At 34.7% G+C, this 20,255-nt stretch overlaps 2 protein-coding genes and 1 long non-coding RNA gene across 9 annotated transcripts in view; 2 read left to right on the top strand and 1 right to left on the bottom strand.

The window, feature by feature from the left end:
• Positions 1 to 14,734, top strand: part of LOC109542152 (protein suppressor of sable) — a 21,111-nt gene extending 6,377 nt beyond the window's left edge. For 3 of the 6 annotated variants that reach the window (XM_019911241.2, XM_019911242.2, XM_019911237.2), the window contains exons 2-17: positions 2,915 to 3,354; positions 3,429 to 3,589; positions 4,750 to 4,952; positions 5,033 to 5,180; positions 5,251 to 5,449; positions 5,588 to 5,971; positions 6,368 to 6,503; positions 6,591 to 6,719; positions 8,996 to 9,230; positions 9,362 to 9,525; positions 9,617 to 9,854; positions 9,953 to 10,148; positions 12,990 to 13,145; positions 13,236 to 13,417; positions 13,499 to 13,696; positions 13,784 to 14,734. In XM_019911241.2, coding sequence (XP_019766800.1) covers positions 2,915 to 3,354; positions 3,429 to 3,589; positions 4,750 to 4,952; positions 5,033 to 5,180; positions 5,251 to 5,449; positions 5,588 to 5,971; positions 6,368 to 6,503; positions 6,591 to 6,719; positions 8,996 to 9,230; positions 9,362 to 9,525; positions 9,617 to 9,854; positions 9,953 to 10,148; positions 12,990 to 13,145; positions 13,236 to 13,417; positions 13,499 to 13,696; positions 13,784 to 14,299 — 3,685 coding nt within the window. In that variant the 3' untranslated portion in view covers positions 14,300 to 14,734. Of the gene's footprint in view, positions 1 to 2,902; positions 3,355 to 3,428; positions 3,590 to 4,749; positions 4,953 to 5,032; positions 5,181 to 5,250; positions 5,450 to 5,587; positions 5,972 to 6,367; positions 6,504 to 6,590; positions 6,720 to 8,995; positions 9,231 to 9,361; positions 9,526 to 9,616; positions 9,855 to 9,952; positions 10,149 to 12,989; positions 13,146 to 13,235; positions 13,418 to 13,498; positions 13,697 to 13,783 lie in introns of all 6 variants that reach the window. The other 3 variants (XM_019911239.2, XM_019911238.2, XM_019911243.2) reach the window with 3 other exon arrangements.
• Positions 10,157 to 11,708, top strand: LOC125504216. Its single transcript, XR_007281342.1, has 2 exons — positions 10,157 to 10,825; positions 10,890 to 11,708. It is a non-coding gene; the product is annotated as an uncharacterized LOC125504216 (long non-coding RNA).
• Positions 14,735 to 16,015: 1,281 nt separating the features above from the next.
• The window catches only part of LOC109542151 (protein cereblon), an 11,645-nt gene continuing 7,405 nt past the window's right edge, over positions 16,016 to 20,255 (bottom strand). The window contains exons 7-11 of one of the 2 annotated variants that reach the window (XR_002172399.2): positions 19,104 to 19,243; positions 18,911 to 19,013; positions 18,763 to 18,853; positions 18,395 to 18,657; positions 16,016 to 16,148 (exon numbers count right to left, since the gene is read on the bottom strand). Coding sequence is in view for 1 of the 2 variants with exons in the window: in XM_019911236.2 (XP_019766795.1) it covers positions 18,447 to 18,657; positions 18,763 to 18,853; positions 18,911 to 19,013; positions 19,104 to 19,243 (545 nt within the window). In the remaining variant the exon portion in view is untranslated. Of the gene's footprint in view, positions 16,149 to 18,038; positions 18,658 to 18,762; positions 18,854 to 18,910; positions 19,014 to 19,103; positions 19,244 to 20,255 lie in introns of those variants that run through there. The other variant, XM_019911236.2, reaches the window with a different exon arrangement.

A 20,255-nucleotide genomic window follows, 5' to 3' on the forward strand; every position in this document is an offset into this window, starting at 1 on the left:
ATTAAAACTGTGTTTATCAACTTTCATTGAATGAACTCGTTTATTCAGGCATTATAATCAATCAGATTGCACCTATATTAAAAATACATTTCATTTAACTACTAAAGTATACGACGAAATCTCAAAATGTACATATAGTAGAGGTAATTGTGAACGAATTACCTAATAAACTCATTATATGTAATACATTAATTATAGATTACGTTATACGTAAATGCAAGCGGATTCAAGGGCATCCAAACCTCTAATTGCGGAATTTAAATTTATGTTATAAAAGCGGCTGATAAGGGCGGCAAAATTGTCACCACGTTTATTAGGTTATTTTTTATTGGTAAAACTGGAAAAAAGAATCATTGTCAAATCACATATCTTAAATTACGTGGAATTCAAAAAATACTATATTAGCAAATTCATAGTTAACTTGAGTTTCTTATGTAGGCCACATACGGCACTTACATTTTTAAATGGAATACCTCAAAATTTATTTGATTTTTGATTTCTATTTAAGTTGTGATTATTTTCCATGGCACAAGCTTTGTTTCGGTCCTAAAGCTGTTTCGAAATATCAAAATCTGTTTGTGTCGACAACAGCACCTTTATAAGAATGAAATCTAATTATAAAAGGTAGAACACATAAACGTTCAATTGGATGACGCTAAGCGTAAAACAAATTTGTTTTAGAGGTTGTCAACAACCTGATTAGGATTTTTCAGCATTTTATGATTATTCCCCATTTAATCCAAGTCCGACGGCTTGTTGTTGTGCAGTTTCTTTAATTTGCCCCACAAAAAGAAATCTAGGGGAGTAAAATTTGATGGGAGAACTGGCCATTCTATTGCTAACCTTCTACCATTGTTGCAAAAAAACCTTTTCGGCACTTTCTTCCCTATTAATCAGTTCAATGAAAATTAAATCATGTATGAAAAACATAAAAAATCTTAGGAAAATTCAAAAATCGAATACCATTTGGTGTATGGATTCCATTAAGAGATTTAAAGTAGATGTGTGGCGCGTTTCTGGGGACAAGCCCGTAAACACTACAAATTCTCAAAATATCACACATTCGATAGGTCTGAGTGTTTTTCAAAAATATGGTTAAGAAAATATAGAGCGTTTCGTATATATATAGAGCGTTCCGTTCTTTTTAGCCCCACTGTATATCAAACTACAGGGCGGCACACAAAGTAACAACATTTATTTATTCAAAAAGCAATAATATTGGACTACTTTCCACTAGTATTCAGTGCGCTTTTGTCGATAGTTTAGTATTTAGTTGACCTACATCTGGATGATTTATTTTTTCAACAAATACCAGTATTATCTCTGATACACGAACAGAGTAAATATTGTGATAATCATTCAAGTTTATAATACCAACGGCGAATAAATTATTTTGAGATAAATCGAAAAATTGTTTGAAAAAAAAACATTGATAATACAAAACATATAATTCCATAAATCTGACAGAAATAATTTCGGCTTCAGAAATAAAGAAAAATCAGAAGTATAGTCATTCATCAGGAGTATAGTATTCAAATTTAGTTAGGTGTTCTTTGGTAACTGTAAATGGTAAACTTTTCAATATTTATATCGGGCTTTATGGTCCGGTAGAAGTTTGGAAGTGGTCGAAAATTGGAGTTCCAGATTGCTCTTCATTCGAGCCAGCCGTGGCGCCCCAAATCATAATTAAGCTATATGGCATACAATTGCCTTTTCTATAAAGCCATGACGTTACCAAGATTTTAAATAACTGTTCTATATCTATAAAAAAATACCCTTTAGTAGACTGAAAACAAAATTGTAATGTACATTCATCAAAAATGGTCGGTAGTAATTTTTTGAATGAGTGGAATCCGCAAGGGATAACTAAAATAAGAAGCGCCAATTTAAACGGACATACCAAGTGAATGTTATCCAAACATCTACTATGTATTTACAAAAGTTCTGTCAGAGATGTTCCTATCTAAAATGTACACGCACTCATGGGAAAACACACAGGGATCTGAAAGATATATTTTTGTTTGTATATTTAATAAATACGCTTTGAGGGTCGTGCTAACTTCTAGAATTTTAAGAATCTGCTTGCTGATTAATCTGTGCTTTCTAAGTTTTATCGAAATCTGCTTAGTGATTTTCTTCTGCAATACTGTAATCTATTTAAAAAATAGTAAATTCTTAACATTTGTGTTTAAATCTCTTTCTGAATTCAAGCGACAGGAATATAAGGTACATTATTTCGATTAAAATATTTAAAAAACACTGTTTGTGGGGGGCATTCAGCATTTAAATGTGAATAACTTAATAAATCGATTTATTAAATTAATGTACACTGAAAATGTCTTAAATGATTTTTTTGAAGTTGGTAGAAATTATTTGAAGTAGCTTTTACATCTTAATAGTGGGTTGTTTTTCATTTACTTTCGGAATTTGTCCTACATAGAACAATTAAAAGTATGGCTTTTCAGTCTTTTGATTGCAAACTGTTAACTCTCATATCAGCACCAATCTGTCAAAATAAATTAATCTAAAAAAATACCCATATGCATTCACCAATATTTTCCATTACTTTCATGAAATTAATCTCCCCCTATTTTTGGTCACTTGAATTCAGAAACACCTTGTATAACATACCTATGGAAACCCATAATGCTAATTGTGACATTGAATGAGTCAATTTGACATTGCATAGGAATAAATGTTTCTCATTTAGTCAGCTTTTAGCTGAATAATACAATCATCTACTATTCTAACATATTCTTGAAAGGCACAATAATATAAACGAGCAGCTTTTCCTTAAAGCGATTAAATCCTAATAGCGCATAGATAGCATACTCTTAACTGATTGCTGAAGCAATTAACCTATTATATACCACTTGCTTAGGTAATTTGTCTTCATTATTAGTATGCCTTCTAGTGACAAACCGGCTGAGGCCGACCCTGATATTGAAGACGGAGAAATTACTGATGATGATGAGGATACGCCACTGGCGGCTCCTTCGGAGCTTACTCCTATTAGTGCAGGAGCTCAGCCAACAATTCCTGGTATTCCCAAAGCAGTGGGAAGTATTTCTGATAATGAGAGTATCGGAGTCTCGAGCAGGGATCCCGGAGATCCGAATGCAAGGATAAGCGATCAAGAAAGATCTGATGACAAAGATAGATTATCGGATGGAAGAGAACGAGATAGAGGAAGAAACAAAAAGCAAAATAGAGATAAGGGCATCAGAGAAGATAAAGCACACAGACATATGACTGAAGCTGAAAGAAGTATTTTACATCTTAGAAAGAGAGAAAAAATGTTAAGACAACGCGAGAAATGGGACAAGCATCATAGAAAAGAAATTGATCCTGCAGGTAATTTAGCACAAGATATTGGGCCCCCATTTATTAATTGAGAGCGTGATGATAAACGTAATTATCTGTTTCAGATGACGATTTTGCAAAAAATATAGAAAAAACATTAGCTACTATTTTGAACAAGAAGGAGAAAGAAATTGCTTCGTTAAGTGCTGGGGAAGACGTCAAAGAAGAAGGAAAAAGAGGAAAGAAACGGAAGAGGCCTGACCGTGATGGTACCCGACCCAATAAGGTACAGTAGTCCAGTAGGATTAGATATTTTCCGGGCACTAAATAGATGAAGGTAAAAGATTATTGGAAGGATGTCAGAATATCTCTCTTACTCAAAAAACGAAACAAACCGACGAATTTGGCATTTTTTAAAGTTTTCTATAATTCATTTAGTTTTGCTTCCAAAAACTCTCACTATAACTTTTTTGAAGGTCTGGGTATACTTAAGTGTGTACACTATAAGTGGTATACATTTTAGCTTAAAATATTCATAACTTTTTGTTCTTTCCTATTTGTTATTAAAAAAAGCTCTTAATTAAAAAAATACTTCTCTGAGGCTGTATTTTACTCGTAAAGAATTATACTACAAATTTTATTACTGAATGGTAAATTGTTTAAATATTAAGTTGAAAATCAAGAATTTGTGTGAGCTGCTGCTGAAATTTTTCGACTGGAATTGTTTATCAACGACTTTTATGAAAACCGTCAACGACGTACGTGGAAAATTCCTGAATTTCAACTTAATTTTTAAACAATTTACTCTTCATTAATCAACTTTTCCGTTATTCTAATGTAAGTTGTAGTATGTCTTCGCCTCTCGTCGCTCCGGCGTCTCATAATTTTTTTTTAGAATCTGGCAAGTCTTTTGCATGCATCAACAAAAAGTTATGAATATTTTATTCTAAAATTTATACCACTTATAAAGTGTACGACGACCTTCAAATAAAGTTATAGTACGATTTTTTTCAAGCAAAACTAAACTAATAATTTTTTTTTAAACTACGTTTTTTTTCATTTTTTGAGTAAACAAATGAACGGATTTTAATTTAGTTTGTCTTGTATTGTAGGTATTTTTAATACTTGAAAAAGTCTTAAACTTTTTTCAATTGCATCAACGATTTAAAAGTTATGCGCAAAAAAGCAGTTTTTCGCACTTTCTTTAATTATTTAAACAATGTTGCATAGCCGAAAATCGCGACCAAACTATTGTCCCAATATTTTGACATTCTTCCGAACAACTTCAAATAATCTTTTACCTTCATCTATTTAGTCCCCGAAACAGGCCTTTTAAAGTCTAATCTGACTGGATTTACAGTAAAAAAATCGAATGTGAATATTTAAATGCGCTGTTAAACGTAAACATACATATTTGTTGATATGAAAACATAAATAAACTTTCAGAACAAACATAAAAGATCACTGGGTTCTCCGCGCTCAGACATCGATGAAAATGAAATTTTGAATATACGAAGTGGTTCGCCTGGAGCGGAAATGAGATTAGGCCCTCCTGGTTTTGGACCTCCAATTGACCATAGACAGTCTGGAAGCAATTCCAAATCTGACGAGAGTTATAATTCTGAAGATTCAGATGAATTAGACGCTAGGTATGCCACAACGATCCTGATCCCGTTTCGATCTTAGTAGCTTTTGTTACGAGACACAATCTCATATTTTTTTATTACAGGACTAGGCGGAAATTGACTAAGATGAAGAAGAAGAAAGAAACGAGAAGAGAAAGGAGAGATCAAAAGCGAAGAGATGAACAGCCTAAAATGGCGCTGCAAGACGCGCAAGGAGTATGTGTGTTTTACATGCAAGGAAAATGTCAAAAGGTTTATATCATAACTTTCCAACGTGAAATTTAGTGGGTCAGTAAACCACAATCCCTTTTTTAATCCATAGAATGACTGTCCATATTCTCACGAAGTAAGCCCGCCTATGAAGTTAGAGCTGTGTAAGTTTTACCTTATGGATTGTTGTGCAAAGGGAGAAAATTGTTCTTACATGCACAGTGAATTTCCATGCAAGTTTTATCATACCGGCCTTGCGTGCTCAGAAGGCAAGGACTGCAAATTTGCTCACGGTCAGCCATTATCTGAAGGTAACTCAATTCTTCTATATTCTATTCTTTTTTGTAGCTGTGACAAGAGAGACTAGTTAAATGTACGCGTCTTGCATTTTAACTTTAAATATTGTCGCGATTTATACAAGGTGATCCTATTTCTTTGGTGGTTTTCAGGCCTAAAGCAAATTCTCTTCAAACACATCGAAACTGCACCACGCGACATCCTTCAGGGCTTCCCTAGGTTATCACGAGACGAAGCACTCAACCACATCAATCAAACACAGAAAAAACTCACTGAACAATACAGCAGCAATAAAAATTTGGATCAAAACACTTCTTCCTCCACTACCACGTTAAACCGAAACTCGCCAACTGGAACCCAGCAAAGTTATGGGGGTATTCCATTGGGTTCAGTCGGTTTAGGAGTTTACCGTGATGACTATGGGGATAATAAGGAAACATCGGACCGAGAAAAGGAGGAAGAAAAAGGTGGGATACCATCCTTGTTTGATATTAGCGTCCCGGTGCCTAGAGAATTGGCCCAGGGACAAGTGGTGGGTTAGTTTCGAATTTTATTGGAGTTTGGTTGTTTTAGTATTGCCTAACATTAAATTCAATCAATGCAAAGCTTTCTAATCTTTGTTATGAAAACAATTATTCCTTTCATAATTTAACTGTTTAAAGTCAAGCTTTTTTAAATTATTTTGAGTTTTGTTCCCTTTGCTTTTTGCCTGTCTCTGTTCTGATATATTACTAATTTTCCGTAAAAGCGAAATGACCGATCGGGTTTTGAATGTAAAATCTGCTGAATTTTGTTTCATTGTGTTAGCGAACAATTATTTTAATATCAAAGCATATAAATTTTATAATTTATAACATTTATTTGAAATAATATAGGAATTTAAGTCAATTGATGTAAAGGGCGATTTTATTAAGAGTGATATTTTGTTACAGAACCTAAGGGAAGTAAAAATGACAGGTACAAGAACAAAAACTCCAGATGGCAGCAAGAACAAGAGCACAAATTATCGTCCGGGTATTCGGTCAAAAGCTACACTTACGGAGCGGATCAAGATATGAGATATTCGGGGTAAATTTTTACTTGTTCTTATTTCTACTTGCAATCCAATTAGTGTTATTCGTTTAAATTAATTTACTAATTATTAATTATTTCCAGCAATGGAGATATTGATATGAGAACCCTACCGGCCATTCCATCTTCGGAGTCAAAGCCGTTGAATGAAACATTGGATGGCCAAAAAGGGGATGTCGATATAAGAAATTTTCCGAAATATGTGGATATCAGGTTGGTTATTTAACCTTTAACTACTTGAAATTCAAATTCTTTATACATGGTGTCCCGGAATATGTGGGCTTGCTCTCGGATTTGTACAGGGGACGTTAAAAAAACAAGTTTCTTAAAAAAAATCCAGAGGGCCCCTTTTGACCTTTGACCTGAGAATCGATTTTTTTTTAAATAACTTTTTGAGTACTTTTTTTACCCTGTACAATGAAGACATGAAAATAATGTATTTAGGTAGCTTTAACCTTAAACCAAAAAAGACACTCTTGATTCATATCCATAAACAGGACGGTTTTTGAGGAAAAATATTTTTATTAAAGACGGATTTACTGAACAATCAGCAACCGCATTGCTATTCACTCGGTTTTGGCAAACGTTTCTAAAATTATTTACGGAAGATATTATTTCACCTACTCGAAAAGTACGATAATGCAAATACAGAAAGGCTTTACGCGGAATGATTTCCAGACCGAAGAGTGCCGGATAGAAGAACTTTTGAAAGAGTGGATCGTCATTTAAGAGACAGGTAATAAAAATTTTTGTATTTACATTATCGTACTTTTTGAGTAGGTGAAATAATACCTTCCGTAAATCATTTTAGGAACGCTTGCCAAAATCAAACACAATTGTGGAAACCAAGGGAATGGCAATGCGGTTGCTAATTTTTCAGTAAATTCGTATTCAATAAACTAATTTTTTCCGTTCTGTTTATCGATATGAATCAAGAGTGTCTTTTTTAGTTTAAGGGTAAAGCTACTTAAATTCATTATTTTCGTGTCTTCATTGTGCAGGGTAAAAAAATAACTATTGTGCTCACCTAGTCCATCCCTGCCAAATCGAAATGCAAAAAATTTTTTCATGGGTCCTTTTAAAGAGCAATTATACGTACTGTTCATTGTGTGAAAGCAATTAAATTGCAAGAATTATTCTAAAAGTTATTTTAAAGAAATCTATTCTCAGGTGGCTCCTCTAGAGGCCTGTAGCTGCGTAAGGGAGCCCTTTGGAAATTTTTTTATAGAAACTTGTTATGTTTTTTTAACGTCCCCTGTACAAATCCGAGAGCATGCGCACATATTCCGGGACACCCTGTATAAAGCGTTTTCCAATAAGCCGTTTCATTTTGAATAGTCTACGCCTAAAAACTACGCCATTATTAAATAATGCCATATAAAAATGGTACGATACACGCTTCAGCAACGCACTGAAATTCACTACAAAAATAGTGAAAATGTTGCAGCCACAGTTCGCAAACCTAAAGCATTTTTTGGTCGTCGTGAAGCGCCTTCTCGCCCGGCAATAGTGAAACTGGCGGAAAAATTTGAGCTGTTGAGACAAGTTAGTGATGTGAAGAATCGAAACCGTGTGCGTGGCTCAAGAACAACTGACAAAATTAGCTATTGTAGCCAGTAGTGTTAAAGAAAACCCCGGTTTGACGATTCTTCGTCGATTTGGAATTAGGCATTTCACAAACGACCTTACAGGGTATTTTGCATAAACTCTTAAAGCTTTTCAAGTTCAGTTAACACAAGAACTCACGCCGGTTGATTGAGCATTCGGGGCTCAGAAAATCCAAGAGTGATTGAATTAATGAAAAGCCCCTCCATCCTCAACGTATCACTGATTGGTGCAGTTTTTGGGCTGGCGGTGTGATTGGACCTTATTTTTCCGAAAGTGAGGCTGGTGTAACTGTTACATTTAATCATAATTCATGATTTTTTGTGGCCGAAATTGAAAATATTTATGTGGACGACGTTTATTGTCAGCAAGACGACGCTACGTGCCACACAAGCAACGAAACAATCACAATCTTGCAAGAAAAGTTTCCTGACCGTGTTATTTCTCGAAGAGGTGATCACAATTGTCCACCGAGATCTTGTGCTTTAATAACTTTAGGCTTTTGTCTTTGGGGCCACGTGAAAGATAACGTCTATGCCAATGCTCCACAATCGATTCAAGACCTTAAAGATGAAATTCGTGAAGTTATCGAGGACATACAGCCGCAAATGTGTGATTTGGTCATGGAAAATTTCATGAAAACGATTTGCCATGGCGGACACTTGGCTGATATCGTTTTCAAATGTTAATGACATACCTTCCTCTTTGCAATGAAATAAACATTCATTGATATATCTTAAAACATACTCAGTTTTTTAATATCAAAATGCAACCTCTTATTGGAAAAACCCGGTATATTTCTTGGGGAGATTAAGTAAAATGTAATAATTTGTTTTCATACAACAGTTGTAATAAGCCTAATGTTTTTGTTTCACATTCAACAGGCAACCTCCATTTGTCAGGAATGTAACTGGTTCTAAAGATACGGATATTAGACAAAGGCCGCTTGAAGACTTACAAGCAGACTCCGATAAGAATGCCAAAAAAGACTCGTCCGCTAACTTTACTCAAACCACAAAAGATCTATTTGCCCGAATAAGTGCAAATCAAAAAGACAATACTGTCGATTTTTCGGCAAATAGTTCACAAAATCAACAACAGTCAAGTGACGGCCAATCGGTAAGTTCTAATGCATATAAGAATACCACAGTATTTCATTGAGCAAAATTTTCCAAAGGTAGTTAAGAAACCGTTTTATCGACGTTTTCCTTTGAGTTGAACTATGAAGTAAGTTTGATTCATATTTTCAGCAGAAGTATGATGAACAAAATATAAACTGGTATTCGGATGATGATGATGACGATGACAATCGGCTTACCATTAAAGTGGAAGACGAAGAACCTCATAAGAGAGAACGGGAAGATAGTGTAGATAATGATCGAGAAGTGGACGAATCGAAAAATGATGCCGTAAGGTAAACTAATTTGTGTAAATTTGGCTTTTATTTGAATCCGACGGAACAAAATCCGAATGGCAAAGTGTGAATAACGTTTTCTGTTTTACAGTCCATATACCAAACCACCCATAGCCTCCACTACTGAAGAGATTGTGGGAAAGTTAGGCGATCTATCAAAAATTGATATTTCCGCTGAAGTGACCAAGCTTTTAACGTCAATGAGTCAAAAAAGCGCTAGCTGTTCAGCCGAAGGAACCTCAGCAACTGTTGCGAACGATTTCAATCCTGACAGCGGTTCCAGTCCGACAGGAGACGGGGCATCTATTGATCCAAGGATTTCTCGACAGGTAATATTTGTATTTCAACCGGCAAAAATGTGAAAAAGTACAATTTGTATAAATCAATTAGTTAAGAAAACACTTAATAAAATAGTTTGCATTTATAGATGAAAGAAGACCCGCGACAGCAGGAGCAAAGATCAGATCCCAGGCTCAGTGATCCTCGCCAAAGGGGACGTCAAAATTCCAATGATTCAATTGAAAAGCAGTCAAATGCTGAAAAATCCACGATGAGCATATATGAACAAGGTGGGATCGATATGAAAAAAGCAGCCCTGGATATCGGCACCGAAGAATTAAAATGTAAGTGTCTAAATGTTTTCTTCAGTAATTAATTTGGTACGACCTCAAATAATATGAAAAATATTTTTTATTAAGTGTGCACAAAGTGATCGAATGTCGATGTTTTAGCTGTAGGTATTATACGAAAATGAAAATCACTAGAAAAATCTGAATCGAGATTCTTTCATTGGGATTGAGTAAGGCCAGTTTTAAGCCAAATGTTCATATCTTTTAAATTTGATAACCAATGTAAAGAAGTCAGCGATTTTTTTTCTACAGTGTGTAACAATGATGTAGGTCCAAACCAAATGCGCCCATCTTTTTAGGAAATACGTCACTTGTCGCGCTCACAAAAGGCTACCCGCTGTTTGCGCTACGACGGTTCTATTTCCAAAGAAACTGGTTCCGGGGTTTTCCAATGCTGATCAATTTATTTTAAACAGATTTGGTTCGTTACAACTTACAACTTGTCTTTTTGTTAAATCAAACTGAAACTTCTCTAAACTGTCAAGAGTCACCAAAACGGAGACTTTCTACCTGCCCTCTTAACAATAGTTTCCATAGTTTCCGACATCACTTATGACCAGTAAACTTGCGGCGAAATGTGATTTAGACAGCTTTTCTTTCAAACACAATATATTTTTTCAAATGTGCGGATGTCAGACCGTAACAATGATTTAGGTTCACTTGTAAAAATCGTAAGTTTATAATGTTTTGTCTTGGGTTTTTTTTTGTTTTATCGTATTATTTGTACGTTGTTAGAGCATAGAAAGGCAAGGCATTAAATGATGAGGAGAAAGGTAGAGCCCGAGTTTATACACAAGTTGGAAAGACCCATGTTCACAACGTTAAGGGAGCGGCTAATCTGCCCAGCAATCGTGAAATTGCTCGGCAGATTGGCCGTTCCCTTAACGTTTTGAACAATTTATTCCGATTAGACTCCGAATACGGAAAGAAGAAGGCTCGAGGGAGAATCCCAATTCTCTCGGCACGCGGAAGAAGGATTACAGCTGCAGCAGCAAATTCAACGAAGAGAACCCGGCGGCTGGAGGGCTTTAAAAGGGTCCCCCATATTCATTATGATAAAATAAAGTCGACTCCATCGCTAAGAAAAAATAATCAGCTTCTAAAAGCACATTTTGCCGATCAACATCAAACGTGGACAGCGCAATGGCACTCGGTATATTCTTAGTCGCTGGAATTCGTTGTGTTTGTGCAAATTGTGTGGTCCGATGAGAAGAGATTTAACTGGGATGGTCCAGATGGCTTTGCAGATATATTACTGGCATGATTTACGCTACTTTTCGAAGCGAAACTTTGGTGGTGGCTCGGTAATGATCTAAACGACTTCCTCAGCGTTCGGGAAGTCAAGTTTAAGATTTCTGAACGGGAGAATTAACACCGTAACGTACTAACAAGTACTCAGACGATCAAGCGATTGGCATCAGTACACCTCCGACGAGCTGAAAGAGGCCATTCAAGAAGCATAGAATCGGGCCACAGTTGAGCAACTTAAGAACTCAATGCCGAACCGAATAGATTTGTTGATCAAAAGTGCTGGAAAGGCAATTAAGCATTTGAGGAATGTCGTTTTTTGATTGTTGCGGTTGTTTTCATTTTAAAGCTGCACAGTATTTCCTAAAAAGATGAGCTCTTTTGGTCTGGTAGTTTTTCAGTCAAAGTTAAGGACAAAAAAGTGGGTGAACCTAAATCATTGTTTCACTATGTCTTTATTATGGTATATTTATTATTTTAAATAAATATATATTTCTCTGTTCAAAAAGTACTACGATTTAAAGAACTAGCATTTCAAAATATGTAGCCAAACCGCACGAATTTGTTGGTGATAATGGTTTGGTTCTCATTTAACTCAACTGAAAAATTGTTCCATACTATGAATAACACGATATTCCATTAGTTTATGGAGAATTTCAAAAGAACCCTAGAATTCAGGTTTAATTTAGCGCCCAGAAATACCCTGAAAGTGATATCCCAAAATTTAAAATATTAGCTAGAGAAGAAAGAAATGGAAGAAGTTTCTTCCCAGAAGGTGCTTGAGGTTGGCGAACTTCAAAATTTGTATGATCTCTTCGGATGATACCGACGAAATTCTTGTTTTTGTTTCTTCTTAATGTTAAATTACTAATTAAGACAAATTAATAATGTTTAATTATTAATAGATGAGAGTTCTCTGTTTATTTTCGAAAGCAACTGCGAATTTCTTATACTTTTTAACATAGCGCACCATTGCTTCAAAAAATATTTTAATTTTTAAATAATCTGTATATGCCACTTGCCACTTTCTTCATTTATAAACATTATTTCGTATTTTTTGTGTCATTTTTGAAACACGGGTGCGAGATATCGTGGGCTTAAAGCTAAAACTGACCAAGTCTATAATATCAATTTTTGCAAATTTAGGTTTAAACCGAGCAAAAAATTATGTCAGAATCCTTCTGGAAACCTGATCATTATAAACATAGTTTAGTGCATCTGTTTGTGTTTGTAAAATGGCATGGGGGGCTTCGTCAGTTTTTTAGACAAATATATCATTTTTTATATTACTTGGCCAACAAGCACAAAAACGGCAATTTTGGACTTGGTCACTTTCAACTTTAAACCCACGATATGTTTATCATTTTTCAATCGAAAAAGATCGAAATTGTTCCCAATTCTAGGTAGATTCATACGGGAAAAGTCGATGCAGTTATTACGTCAATTTTCAAGAATAAAAATGTGCAATGCGGATCTTACTCAATTTATCTTTATCTAAAAACTCGAAAAAGGAAATGATTGAAAAAATCTGTTTTCAATCATTTCCTTTTTCTTACAATAGAAATCTAAAAATAAAATCTTTTACAGCATCCAGGCCAGACATTGATTTGAGAAACATGTCTCTAACATTTAAAGGAATGCAAAACTATACACCCGCTACTGAAATCGATGCTAGTATAAACTCGCATCCTGCAATGGTCTGGAAGGTGTTTGTAGTTGAAATACCAAGACCCGATTATACAGGTAAGCTTAAAGATGACAATTTGAGCCCAAATATCTGGCTAACTAAAAGAACACTATATTTTTATTATTGATTTTTTGTTGTTTTTTTAGGGCTCAAACTAACGGTCAGTGATGCAGAAAAAACCGGCGATCCGCGGCTGAAGAAAATATTCCGACTGAATATTGATGAAAAGGACAGCCCTGCATCTCCTAAAGCCAGTCCAAAGCACAGTGGCGGAGCTAGGATAGACCCTAGACTGAGGAAAATTGAAGAGAAAGTTCAAGAACCCAAAGTAAGTTATAGAAAATCGCATTACAGACTGTGACATTGTATATGAAAATAGCGGTCATATGAATAAATAATGTACTTTCAGGACTTTCCTCAAAATCCTCAGATGAGCTATAACCAGCAAATAAGCATGCTTCGGTCCTCGCAATTCTACCAAACTTTGACGAGTAATCAAAAGCTCATGTTGAATCAAGAACTAGCTAGATGCGACCAGAGCGGCGGAGGCGGTTCAAACGACCCTGTTTTAAACACTGTTTTGAACCGCTTAAATTTAATTCCCCAAGTAAGTTCCTCTCAACGCAAAGGCATAGATTGCTTTTAGGTTTTTTTTAATAATGCAAGTTAATATTTACATATCTCCTTTTTTCAGATGTCACAACCACAAAGCCCAATGGGACGAAACACACACGTTGGAGCAGCCGCATCCATTCTCACTAATATAGCTAAAATGAATCCCATGATGTCTAATCCGGGTCTAATGGGTCAACCGGGTCTTTTAGGGGCTGCTCCAGGAATTCCGAATATACCCCCAGGAATGGGTCCTGACTATCCAATGAACTTTGAACATAGGGGTGGTCCAGGCTTGTTAGGAAACGCTCCGCCTGGACCCGGCTTTGGTCAATTCGGTGGGATGGATCAACCTCCATTTGGCGGCTATAATGATGACTTCTATGGGGGATATGATGATCAAAGCAATATGGGACCACAAGGGGGCAACTTTAGACCAGGCAGGGGATATAACAACAGGGATAACAGAAGGAGAGGCACTAGAGATGGGTTTCGTGGGGGGAGAGGTATTAACAGAAATTTTAACAAGCGAGGTGGAGGCAGAGATAAATGTGATAGGGATCGAGGTAGAGGTAACAGAGGTCACTCACCTGGTTAGTCTTTATTCCAATCGCAACAAGAATAAACTCCGAACCGCAAAATTTGAAGACTGCATTGAAAACTGACAATTGTTACATAAGTAGCGGTAGCGAGAAGAATAGCAATAATTTGTGTTTCTCGATTATTAGTTTGAAATTGTTAATGCAACGGGAGTATCTCGTAGGGCATAAATGTATAAGAAATCATAATATTATTTATGAAAGGTTCCGTACGTAACTTGGTGCCAAAATATAATGAGTACAGCATGTGTCCTTTTTACACTAAAAATTTTAAGCGGAATTCATTATTTCGGAGTACGATTGTCTGTAGATCACTACTTTGTAATCAGAAATATTTATAACAACCATTGGGAAGGATTGTACCATAAACACATCTGGCCATTATCAAGTTACAATTCATTTTCCCAATAGTTTAAATACACATATTGGATTCAGTTTTGATTTTTTGACATGAAACCAATCCCTTAAATGTTATAAATAGTGTTGTTGTTTCAGTTGGGAATAAACTCTGTTAATGCAACTCACTGATCCTAATTACAGTTAGGAAGCACGTCTTAAATGTTTAACAGCTAGAATAATATATAAATCTATTTTTATAGACAAAGTTTGAAAATAAAAGTAGAAATATCAGAGCGAACTAGTCAACCTTTGCTTTGTTAAATCATCCTACAATCTTCCAAATCAGTTTTACTGTTAAAGTAGTTCAGTAATTATTCAGGAAAAATTATTAGCATTTTCTTTCTACAGGTCACGTTTAAATTAAAATGCTAATTATTTTTTTGTGTAAATTTTATATTTCCATTATTTTTTTGTTTTATTAACTGTTTAACAAGTTTTTGATAAATTTTTAACGAATTAAGACTGCAAAATTCATCCTTATAAGAGAATGGATATTTGTAAACGCAGGTAACCATAGAAAATTAACTATTCATTCAAATTTCAATAGTAACCATTTGACTGCTATATCTAGGGCAGTCAGTCAAGTTGATAAATGCAAATTAGGCTTCCAATTTTACTTAAAATCCACGTATTATTATCGCTTGACTGCCAGAACTAATTTCAATTTAATTTATTCGTGTTATTCGCTGACTTTAGATGCAAAATATGAGTTGACAAAATTTGCTTGAACAAATTAAATCATATCTCGCGACAGTTTTTAAGGTTTTAAGGCTGATGGTGGATATGAGCCTGATATTCTAAAGTCATCGTTCTGTTTGAAGAAAACTAAATTTATATCTGTAATTCTTTAATAAAGTTAATTGCAGTACTTGCAAACTCTCACTATATTTGATACATGTGTGTCACTTCCAAAGGTTTAGCCGTCAAATAAATACATTTTTAAGCTGACATAATTTTGCCCTGCGAGCAAGAAATATCCATACTAATAAGAATATTCTATTTATATTGTTAAATTATTTATCTGTAAATCCGTAATATGTATAGATTGTCAAGAAACGTTATTTTGCACATAGTAAATGTAAATATTTGAAGGGTCAAACTAAAGTTAGACGGAATATTATAATTATGATACATTGAGAACGAGATTTATTTATTTTAGTTTAAAATACTTTTAAGTTAAATAGTGTATATTTCTGTATAAAATGTATATTATATGATTTTGGCATTAAATAATTGAATAAAACCATGTGTTTTTAGGGGGCGATTGATAGTGATTTATTGCCTAGAATGGGGAGATCTTGATAACCTTTGAAGAATACACTTATAAATGTGTTTATTGACAAACTACGATATAAAATGCATCATAAAATAAATAGTCGTTAGGTACGGTTTCGGTGGTGCCATCGGCCGCAATCGCAATCGTGGGTATGTATGGTTTGGGTGATGCGTCTATAGCAGCAACAGATTAGTTTATCAGGAAAATTGTTTAAAATATGGACGACGCCGAACGTTTTATTTTGTTAGAAGAGGAAGAACAATTTTTTTWAAAACAACTTTAGAAAAGAAATCATCCGCATGCTATATTCCAAAGTCGTCCRAAAGATATTTAATWCTTCCTATAAATGGCCGTTTAAAAGAAGATGAGAATAAGTTCARAGAATTCTTAATCGTAAATCGATGGGTATTTTGGATTTAAYCTCAATTAAAATGCCATCTTCATTCTCTAAAAAAACGAGYCATTTTKCCAAAATGGTAATTACGACTGCGATTTGASTGGTCTACCAGTTGAATCGCATTAGCTGCGACTAGTCGGAACGAACGACCGAAACCGTTTACGTGCAAAGTAGATTAAAGGAATAATTTGCGATCATCCGCGTCTCGCTAGTCGCAGTTGCACCACCGAAAACGCACCTTTAACAGACACGAATCTTTATCCTTTAGATATAAACAGATAATCATTTAGAGCATTTCATGAAATCAATAAGATTTTGCAAGAAAAATAAAAACTTCCCATAGTCGACGAGCTAAAAATCTTCCATATTTCTAATAGTCCAGGAGGCAGGGGTCTTTTTGACCTAGTCATAGCGAATGATGCAAAGTGCTGTCACCGGTGCGGTGGAAGCGAGTGTGTGATGCTGAGGAAAACGCTGATAAAAGTTTTTTACAAAATAATTTTAGACAACCAGATTTTTTCCATGAATTAAAGACGTCTAATAATATACAAAACTAGCCAGCTGGGCCGTAGAGGGGAGACTACACGCCAGTAAGTAAAGTAAGTAAGCTTGTAAACTTGTAATAAACATAAATGATTGTAATGAGTGATGATAAATGAGTGTAATGATGTAAAAAAAAATTATTGCGCTTATGTATGTCTAGGACGCGCGGAATTTTCAAAGGTCCGACTGACGACTTTAACTGACGAATACTTTCACATTTMTATTGATGAATACTATWACGTTTATAAATTTCAAAYGGCMATTAAATAATCTACTGAAGGTATACATTATCAACTGCAAAGGTATTTTATACCTGTAGAATACGTAGCAGGCACAAAAAACATTTAATATGGAGAAGACCGAATGGCAAATGTTATAAATTAGCCTTTGTAGAAGKGTGCAGTTTCGTTTCCGAAAACACAAAAATTAATGAGTACCTTTTCTTAAATGTTTCTACATTCACTCTTTGCTGAAGYCTTCGCTAATCGTGATCCCACCAAATCAACACAYACAGAGYCGTATAAATTTAAAAGTAGATTATTAAAGACATTTCCTAAAAATATTAACATTGCCACAATGAATGTGCTAGTTAGAACTGATCTCGATATTCTGGAGGATGATTTTTTGAACCTAGCGGTAATAATTTTGAGCCAATGCATTCGTACTGACTTCTTCAAGATATCCGACAAAAGATAGTAAAATTGTTGCAGTTTGAATACCGCAAAATCTTTTTCCGAAGATTTGATCTACGCTGTATGGCAATATGAAAACGTCAAAAATTGTATTTATAGTACAAGTTCACCCGCTGACTATTTTCTTTAAATATCTGGCGTATTTAATGCTTAAAAAATAAGATTGTCTAAATGATTCAAAACAACTCTCTTCATTACATGTTCCATGTGATCCCATAGGACCCACCCTCGCGCAAGGTGCGCAAGCTGATCTTCCGTATAGATAAAAATCCAGCGACATAAAAACTACTCAAAATAGACCCCTCTGCCTCCCGGACTATAAACTAAATGCCTGTAAAAGACTAACACAAGCAATAAACACTGCGGCTGATTAAGAACAAATCAAATAAAAAAAAGCTTTCATGTTTCTTTTGTTAAAAAAAACCACAACGCATTTTTTTTGTCAAATTGTATTTCTTTATATGTAAGTATGTACAAGTTTAAGCAAGCTACTTGATAAACGTAATAAGTTCTTGTAGTATCGAAAATAATGGTTTTTGTTGAAACTCGTTGTTGTGTTGTGTTGAAGACATTGCAACAACCAAACCTACATTGTATGCAACATAACTGATTAATGCCAATCAATAACAGAATAATATTACCAAGATTTGGCTGTATGTTGAAGACTAAAGATAATTGAAAATGTCAATGTGTTTTAAACTCAATACTAGTTTTACATTAGCAATTTCCGTGAGACATCCGGCATGTGGGAAAAGTAATCACGAAATTAGTATCTATACTTACTTACAGGATTTTATTCCAAAGTAGCCAATATCACAGGCCGAAAAATGCGACGTTTATCAATTAAACGAATCTGACAATCCGTAATAATCATAGGCATATGTCGTATGACCAGTTGGATCCTGCTTATCTAGAGCAGGAGCAGCCGATACAATTCTGATTCCAGTATGTGCCAGACCGAAGAATTTCTTGGGCGTCAAATTGTTGCTGGTAAATTGCCACCCTATGTGGTTGTTACAGTTTATACATTCAATTACTGTCCAAGCGTAGCTAAAAGTCAAATATAAGTCTTGCTCACGCCTATGAGTTCATTTTTGTTCACCAATTTCGAGGATAATTATTAATTAATAGACAATTGTAAACTAAGACGCTTACCCCGGAAACCAAGAAAATTGTCGTGATGCATCGCCGGCAAGTCGAATGTTGTTCGCACACGATACTGTGATAATTTCATATACAAATCCACCTGAAATATACAATAGTTAATTCAGACACTAAAAATAACTGAAAATCAGAAACTTACCAGGATTCACATAATTGCTTTGGAGGCCGTCTTTCGACATGGCAAATATTTTGGAAGGATACGTGATTTCATATCGGCAATTATAACAACATATGAGTCTATCCTATAATAGAAAATTTAACTTGAAATAGGTAAATTTTATCAGCACGCAAACCTAGGCAATATATTCAAAACCGTCAGCTAAAAATCTTACCAATCTTAAATAATTGACTTCTAATTTTAATCTCTCCAATGTACTTTTAGCACTCAATATTCGAATCCTTTCCAAAGGTTTTAGCAAATAGTTCTGAACAAACCAGTACGACAGTCGCTCGGGATCATTCGGAATCAAGTCTAGAAATTTTAATACTTTTCTAAATATAAAATGTAACTCATTAGTATTAATTATTTTAAATGCCTCAAACATTTAAGAGAAGGTATGTTTAGGGACTCCCAAGTTAAAAAAACATACATATGAAAATATTGAAAATAGCGTCGATTGTTCACTAATAGATCGMGAGTTTTTAACAAAAATCAAACACAGCTTCTTCAATCAGAATCCAACGTTTTGAGTTCAATTAAGGGCATTATAATTTTAGAAATTGTTAATACAMAATCTCACAYAAAACTATCACATCGACTTCAATAAATCGGCGTAGAAGWATGTGTTCTTATTTAGTTTAAACAATGCGAATGTCTTCATACAGAACGTTGCGAGAATATATCCACTACTTGAAATGTTCACTGTAATGMAGGAGCTTAAATTAAAATCRATAAAAACTGAAACCATCTCTGCATATCWATGTAATTGTATTTTGTAGTGACTATCAGTATAGACACACGATCCCCCACTTGTTGCTGAGTGTTTTATTTGCTAGATGCCTTTCACTGGTGTGTTTTGCAGATTAACAATACAGGTAAAGAACATGCAGTTGTTTTATAAACAAATGCAGGAATTAATTTTTTTTCAAAAATATGCGAAATAAGAGCACTATTTATCAATGTGTAATAAAAGACGTGAGGAAATTCTGTCTTTTTTAAAGACAGAATTTTTTTTTGAGGCACATTTTTGAGGCGTAATACCCAACAAGCAGTTTGTAAAAAAATGAATCCGCCTCAACAATATAGAACTTATCTGCAACTTTAGTAATTTAGATTTTAAAGTTTAAGGCCCAATTTCACCATCTACGATTAAAATTTTAATAATTGATTAAATCTATTTAATCTATGACTGAGGAAGAACCAACCATACTAAAGGAGGAAATACGGGATGCCATTAATACTCAAACCCCTAAAATCTCCAGGAGCAGATAATATCACAACAGAATTCCTTAAAGCAATGGGCGAAAGTGTCCTGCAATTTCAG

Source organism: Dendroctonus ponderosae, unplaced genomic scaffold (assembly GCF_020466585.1).
Source record: "Dendroctonus ponderosae isolate FM_Combo_2020 unplaced genomic scaffold, Dpon_F_20191213v2 Dpon_F_20191213_4, whole genome shotgun sequence".
Classification (NCBI taxonomy): domain Eukaryota; kingdom Metazoa; phylum Arthropoda; class Insecta; order Coleoptera; family Curculionidae; genus Dendroctonus; species Dendroctonus ponderosae.